A 7,483-nucleotide genomic window follows, 5' to 3' on the forward strand; every position below is an offset into this window, starting at 1 on the left:
AGCCCAGCAGGTGGAGGCTGCGGTGGCCGGGAGTGGCCACTGCCCTCCAGTCTGGGCGACCGAGTGAGATTCCAACTCAAAAAAATAAATAAATAAAATAAGTATAATGCTACATCTATATTAGCAGTGCCTGAAACTTGCACATGGACTTAGCAAGATGATCTACACATACTGTCTTTGCTTCTTTCCCACCCACCTCCTCCTCACCCAGTGCATTCTGGCTTCTGCCCCATCACTCCATTGAAGCTGCTCCTACTAGGTTTATGAACAAGTCCAATGGATATTGTTTCACTACTTATTTAACCTGACTTTTTTAGCATCTCACATCATAGACAAAGTCCTGTTTCAGGAGTCTCTGCACCCTAGATCAATGGCATCACAGCCTTTTCTCCTGGTTCTCCTACCTCGCTGATCTTTTTCAATTTATTTTGCTCACTCCTATTCTTCAGTGATTTCCCATCATTTTACAGTTTTTTGGGACTGTGTCTCTTTAGTAATCTCTCCACAGCCTGCATCGTTGAGGGCGTTTATGCACACTGCATCAACTGCAGCCTATACTGAAACAGCCTTTAGTAGGATCTTTAGTCCAGGCCTTCCTTCTAAGCAATCTACCACGCTGGAGAGGAGTCAGAAAGGACCAACATTTACTGAGAACTTGTATGTTCTAAGTTCTTCTGGTATGGGCTCACATAAGTATTACATTTAATTCTCACAACTCAATAAGGTCCTTATTAACACACTCAATCTATATCTGAAGAAAGTAAGTTCTGAAGATATTAAGTAATTGTCCAAAATCCTAACAGTCTGAAAAGGTAGAAAAGAGATCTGAACTCAGGCCATATGCCAAAACCTATGTTCTTCCATAACTGGACCATCTGCCTTTGGTGTTACTCAGTTCCTACATCTTCACCCTAATTCATTTTCCATATAACCATTAGCATGTTTTCTTCAAAAACACAAATATGGTTTTGTCACTTCTTTTTCTATGTCCTTCAATAGCTCCTAACACCTCTGGCATTTGTACCACTCAGTTGGGGAGGCTACTAAAATTCAAATTCCCAAGTTCCATCCCCAGAAATTCTGATTCCGCAGGTGTCTTCCATACTTTGAAAAATACTGATGCAAATTTCTCAGCCTACTTTGCCAGGTATGTCATTATCTTTCCATCCTTATCTCTGACCACACCTCTAATCATGACTTGCACTTTATGCTGTAGGCCAGGGGTCACATAATTACTACCCTGCTAGCAAGTCAAACATAGCCCTCTGCCTGTTTCTGTAACTAAAGTCTTACTGGAACACAACCATGCCCATTCATTATGTTCTGCCTATGGTTGCTTTCACAATACAATGGCAGAATCGATAATAATTCCAACAGAGACCAAATAGCCTACAAATACTATCTGGCCCTTTACAGAAAGATTGTCATTCCCTGCTCTAGCTTTACCAAAATAGTTATTCTCCTGTGCAACATGCTGTAGTATAGGATATTCCATCTTTCCTGTCTTGGGGGACACTCCTGTTCTTACCTGCCCTCCCCCCAGACTGGAGTGCAGTGGCACAATTATGACTCACCACAGCCTTGGACTCCTGGGCTCAAGTGATCCTCCCTCCTCAGCCTCCCAAGTAGCTGTGACTACAGAGTAGCTGGGACTGCAGGCATGTACCATCATGCCCAGCTACTCCTGTTCTTTTTTTTTTTGAGTTGGAGTCTCACTCTGTCACCCAGACTGGAGTGCAGTGGCTGCTTCCAGTCACCGCAGCCTCAACCTGCTGGGCTCCAGCAATCCTTCCGCCTCAGCCTTCCAAGTAGCTGAAACTATAGGCACGCGCTACCATGCCCAGCTAATTTTTGATTTATTGTAGAGATGAGGTCTCGCCAAGTTGCCCAGGCGGGTCTCGAACCCTTGGGCTCAGGCAATCTACTCACCTCAGCCTCCCAAAGGCACGGGATTACAGGCTGAGCCACCGAGCCCGGCTTAGCAACTCCTGTTCTTTACAGATTTGTTTCTACTATGTGAACCCAGGTCTGACATACTTGACAGTGAGGCATCCACCCCCACCAACTAAGCTACTGCAGGCTTGGCTAGGCATCCATTATGCCCCAAATGCACTTTGCTTCTACTGCCCTCATTTTTTACCTCACTATATTGCCATTACTTTTCTATTTGTCTCCCTAAATCACCAAACTGTAAGTGCCCCAAGAATAGTTACAAACGCTTATTTCATTATACGTTTTACTTTCATAGACAGGATCTCGCTCAGTCACCCAGCTTTACAGTCTATGGCAGGAACACCTGGTTTAGAATATTTCAATTTATTCATATTTTCATTCAATACACATAGAAGTCAAATGTAATATAAAAATATTAATTTGCTATGATCAAAGCCACCAAAATAACAGATTTATATATTTTTTATAATTAAATGCAGCAGGTCAAGGAGGAGAAGCTTTCATTTTAAAAAAGCACCTTTTCCCAATGGTGGACATGCAAGTAGATTTGGGAGACTGCCTTTGTCGCACCACCTAACAGTCAAGATCAGAGCTGAGTTCATTTTATGTCCCATCCTTCTGCTCCTCCCACTGAAGCAGTTAGGAACAAAGGGAAGTGTAGGGGTAAACACGGCTGCAAATGTTATACAACTGCATTCATGTTAGAATTACTAAAATGAGCATCTCAGTTACCTACAGCACTGTGCCAAGGCCCAAGGAAGTCACTGCTAGGTAATATAATAATGATAACTTTTTTCAAGTACCCACTATGTGTTAGAATCTGTACTAGATGCTTTTTTTTTTTGATTGGGGGTGTCTCGCTCTGCGGCCCAGGCTGGAGTGCACTGGCATGATCACAGTTCACTGCAGGTCTTGACCTCATTGGCTCAGGCGATCCTCCCACTTCAGCCTACCCTGGGACTACAGGCGCAGGCTAATTTTTTTATTTTTTGTAGAGACGAGGTCTCCTTATGATGCCCAGGCTGGTCTCAAACTCCTGTGCTCAAGCAATCCTCTTGCCTTGTCCTCCCAAAGTGCTGGGATTATAGGCATGTGCCTCCAAGCCCAACCTGACTATAGATGTTTTAAATGCATCATCTCTATCCCTCACCAAAGCCTGCAAAGAAGGCCCTATTTAACAGATAAGGAAATGGAAGCTCAGAAAGGTTAAATAACTTAGCCAAGATTTTTTCACTCCCAATTAGATGATTGATCTACTCAGTCATATTTGAGCTTAGGAAATGCTATGTAGCATTTTCCTAAGTCTCCTGCTGCTTTTTTTAGTTAATTGTAGAGACGGGATCTCACTATGTTGCCCAGGCTGGCCTCAAGCAATCCTCCCACCCTGGCCTCCCCAAGTGTTGGGATTATAGGCATGAGCCATTTTGCCTGGCAAAAATACATAATCTTTATAATGGGAGGTCCTCACATCATCATCACCTGTTCCCTAACCTGATCATTCAAATAATAACTCTAGAACTGCTGCTCCTGTCCACTTCGTCCTCTTGCTTTTGCCCTGGCCTTGCTGTTCGCCAGTTTGTCATCCTTCAGCCTCACTGGCACAGTTACCATACTTCTAAGTCCCAACTCTTATTTTCCCTTATAATGAGGAAAATGGAAACGGCGACTCTGTGATTAATACACAGTAGGGAAAAGTGTGTTCTGTGTGTGATTATGGCTGTATATAACAGGAGGACAACTTTGTGGGCTTATAACAACTAGGGCAGAGAAAGGTAGGGCTGGGAGCTGCCAACGCCTTGCTTTAGGGTTGTTTCACACTGCCCAACTGTTGAAGGGCTTGCTGTACATGACATTTAAATATTACTCACTGACAACTACAACAAGCATTCAAAGTGAAAGTAGTGTACACCAGGCACTAGCCATGCAAGTCATTTGAAATGAATGTTCTTTTTGATAATCATTAAGATTTTAAAAGCTGCTGGTTTCTAAATACTCATAAAAACAATGAATTAATAAAAAACGAGAACTAAATTTGTTTACTTGTGTACTCCATAGGAAATAAGTTACGGATAGCCTACCCTCAAATTTTAATTTTACCTTTTTAGGCAAAACAATGAAATCTGTGTTCCTATCGCCCCTGCACCCCCACCCCACTAGTTTTAGAAATAATCCTTATGTGATCTTTTTTTTTTTTTTTGAGTTGGAGTCTCACTCCATTGCCCAGGATGGAGTGCAGTGGCATGCTCATGGCCACCCCAGTGTCAACCTGCTGGACTCTGGTGATCCTTCCTCCTCAGCCTTCCAAGTAGCCGGAACTACAGGCATGTGCTACCATGCCTGGCTCAGTTTTTGATTTATTGTAGAGAAAAGGTCTCACCATGTTGCCCAGGCTGGTCTTGAACCCGCAGGCTCGGGCAATCCTCTCGCCTCAGTTGCCCAAAGTGCTGGGATTACAGGCTTGAGCCACCACACCCGGACCCCTATGTGATCTTATAGCTAAGTAAAATCCCATGTACTTTTCTTGGATTTATTTGAGATTATTAAAGACTTTGAGAAAGTTATTAAATGTTTCAAAAGAAACAACTGAAAATCAGAATATACACTGAGAGATTCAAGTTAAGGAAAACAAAGCACACTGTATTCTTCTAGCACCCTTAAACAGCCATAGCATTAATACTATTTTCTAGGAAAGATCATACATTATTCAAATTTAACACTGAAACATCAAGCTAGCAAAGACTTTTATGAATAATTATTTTCTGATTTTTCTGGAAAGCCTTCAGAACGTCCCTCTTCTGTCGTGGAAATACCACTTCAGGTTAGGAGGGATTTGCTAGTTCCCAAGCAATCTGTTCCTCTAAGTGAGTCCAATTCCAGAATTCTGCATTGGGTTTTCCCTTCGATCGCTCTTCTCAGGGTCTTCTGCATGAAGAGAAGGCAGTAAAGAATAAAACAAGGAGCACAGAGAAGTTGAAAATTTTGTAATCTCTTTGAGGATGTGTGAAACAAAAACTTTGCAATGCCAAAGTTATACCGATTAGGTAAAGGAAAAAAAAAAAAAATAGCACCCCAACAAAGGAAAACGCTATCACAAGGAGTATGCCAGAAGATTCGGAACACAAGACTGCAAAGCACAGGAAAGGACTGATTTTTTTACTTTAAAAAGTAGCAAATCTTAGAAGTCTGCTTTCTTAAAGGAAAAAATCCAATTCCTGAACATCCTAAACCATCGATAAGTGAATCCCTGACCATCCTTATCTTCATGAAATAAAACTAAACAAGACTAATGCGGGTAGATACGAAGACAGAAAGGTTACACATAGATCAACCATGTGAATTAACCGACGATGACCATTATCTTACGATCATAAAGATAAATGATTTGGATAGGGAAAGTGAGAGGGTGAGAGGGCATTTCGATTAACAAGAAGTTCACTACTTTTCTTAAAGAAGGCTTTCTAGAGGAGGTTAAATTCCAGACTCTGGCCAAATAGCAAGAGGAGCTTAGCGGAGTGTTCCAACCAACCACAGGAAAATAGCTCAGAGGGGGTGTGAACTGATATATGAATGGGGCATTGAGTAAGAGAGCCTGAGAGAAGAAAGGGGAATCGTCGAGGGGAAGAGGGCTGGTTCAGGGTGCACTACTTAAGGGCCTCCAAACTGGAGACAGGCTAGGAAGGAGCGAAAGAGTGCAAAAAGAAAAAGCACAGTAGTTTCTTCACTTATCTCGACAGGCAAGCCAAGGTCTAGGGTTTACGCTATCTGGAAAAGCTCAAACAGGGTAGCCTTGGGAGTGAAAATTTTCCAAAGAAGAGGGCCCTTCCTGGAAAAACACGGCCCCGGTGTTCCCCGAATTCCTGGCTGGGTACCACCGGGCAATCACTGGCAAGAGGCAGGACGTCTCAGGCAGGTGTTTCTGGGTGTTGGCACGGACTACTCAGCCGAGGACTACCAAGCCGGGACTAGCATTTTGCGACAAGCAGGCGGCGGCGGCGGCGGCGGCAGCTGCGCGTGCAGACCACAAGACTTACCTTACTGTCATCCATCTCGGCAGACAGGCCGGCCCGGCCAGGCACTCCCTCCCCGGGCCCTCCCCCGGCTCAGCCGGCCCGGCCCCCGCCCCGGGGAAGAAGGGGATATGATTCTGGCTGCCTCCTCGCGCCTAACAGTTCGCTTCCCTGATGCCACAGTCACGGGGACGAGGGGCCAGTTCAGGAATGGCAGAGCGGACCCCGGAGGCGGCCCCAAACGCCTCCTTTCGCCGCCGCCGCCTCCTCCTCCCCCTCCATGACAGCCTCTGGGTGTGTTTACAAGCGCTCTGGAGAGCCGCCGAGACCGGAGAGGGGGCGGGAGCGCGGCACGCGGAATGGCCCCTGCGGCTACCGTAGCACCGCGGCATTCTGGGCATTGTAGTTTTCCTTCCCGCAGTCTCCGCGCTGCTGACGAGAGAGAGAACTACAATGTCCACAGAGCCTCAGCCGGGGGCGGCTGTTTTCCTTTGGCCTTCAGGCGCCGAGGAGGCGGGGCCGGGCGGGAGGCCCGCTGTGCGCGGATCCGATGTTTAGGCTCCAGTGCCCCGGCCTGGTGGGGACGCGAGGGAGTTTGGGGCCCTGCGAGCGGACCTTCCTCCGGGACGCTGAGGAAACCTTAAATGCTCTTTATTAAAAAAATAAAAAAAACAAGCCAGGCGCGGTGGCTCTCGCTTGTAATCGCAGCACTTTGGGAGGCTGAGGCAGGAGGATTGCTTGAGCCCAGGAGTTCGAGACCAGTCTGGGCAACATGGCAAGCCCTCCTCTCTAGAAAAAGAAAAAGAAAAAGAAAAAAAAAACCCACAAAAACCTAGGACTATAAAAGGGTGCAGCTGCTTTGGGAAACATTTTGGCAGTTCCTCAGAATACTGACCACTCCTATACCCAAGAGGAATGAAAACCTATGACTACACAGAAACTGGTACACAAATGTTCTCTTCTAGCAGCATTTTTCATAATAGACAAAAACTGGAAACAGCCCAAATGTCCATCCATGGATGAATGGATAAACCAATTGTGGAATATGCATATAAAGAAACATTACTCAGCAAAAAAAAAACAAACAAACAAACTACAGATACGTACATACTACAATGTATTTAAACCCTGAAAATACTGTGTTAGGTGAAAGGAGCTAGATACCAAAGGCCATACATTGTATAATTCTGTTTATAATGAGATATCTGAAATAGGCACAGCTAAAGAGACAAAAAGTCCACGAGTGGTTGCCAAGTACTGGGGTTGAGGAATGGCAGGGAGGGAAGGGGCCCAGAAGAGAGAGTGACTGTTAATGGATACTAGGTTTCTTTTTGAAGTGATGGAAAAGATCTAAAATTGATTTTGGTGATGGCTGCACAGCTCTCCGAATACACTAAAAACCACTGAATTGGTTTAACTGTGGTGAATCCACTTTAAATTATTAAACAAAATTTCTTAAAAATAAGAGTATCAGCCAGGCTCGGTGGCTCAGCCTGTAATCCCGCGCCTTTGGGAGGCTGAGG

At 44.9% G+C, this 7,483-nt stretch overlaps 1 protein-coding gene across 1 annotated transcript in view; it reads right to left on the reverse strand.

The window, feature by feature from the left end:
- CREBL2 (cAMP responsive element binding protein like 2) overlaps positions 1 to 6,339 on the reverse strand; it is a 25,779-nt gene extending 19,440 nt beyond the window's left edge. The window contains exon 1 of the mRNA XM_008062517.2: positions 5,985 to 6,339. Within this exon, the coding sequence (XP_008060708.1) occupies positions 5,985 to 5,999 (15 nt within the window). The 5' untranslated portion in view covers positions 6,000 to 6,339. The remainder of the gene's footprint in view (positions 1 to 5,984) is intronic.
- Positions 6,340 to 7,483: the final 1,144 nt, after the last annotated feature.

The sequence above is a fragment of the Carlito syrichta genome, unplaced genomic scaffold (assembly GCF_000164805.1).
Source record: "Carlito syrichta isolate Samal-C Ts95f unplaced genomic scaffold, Tarsius_syrichta-2.0.1 Scaffold305731, whole genome shotgun sequence".
In the NCBI taxonomy this organism is placed as follows: Eukaryota; Metazoa; Chordata; class Mammalia; order Primates; family Tarsiidae; genus Carlito; species Carlito syrichta.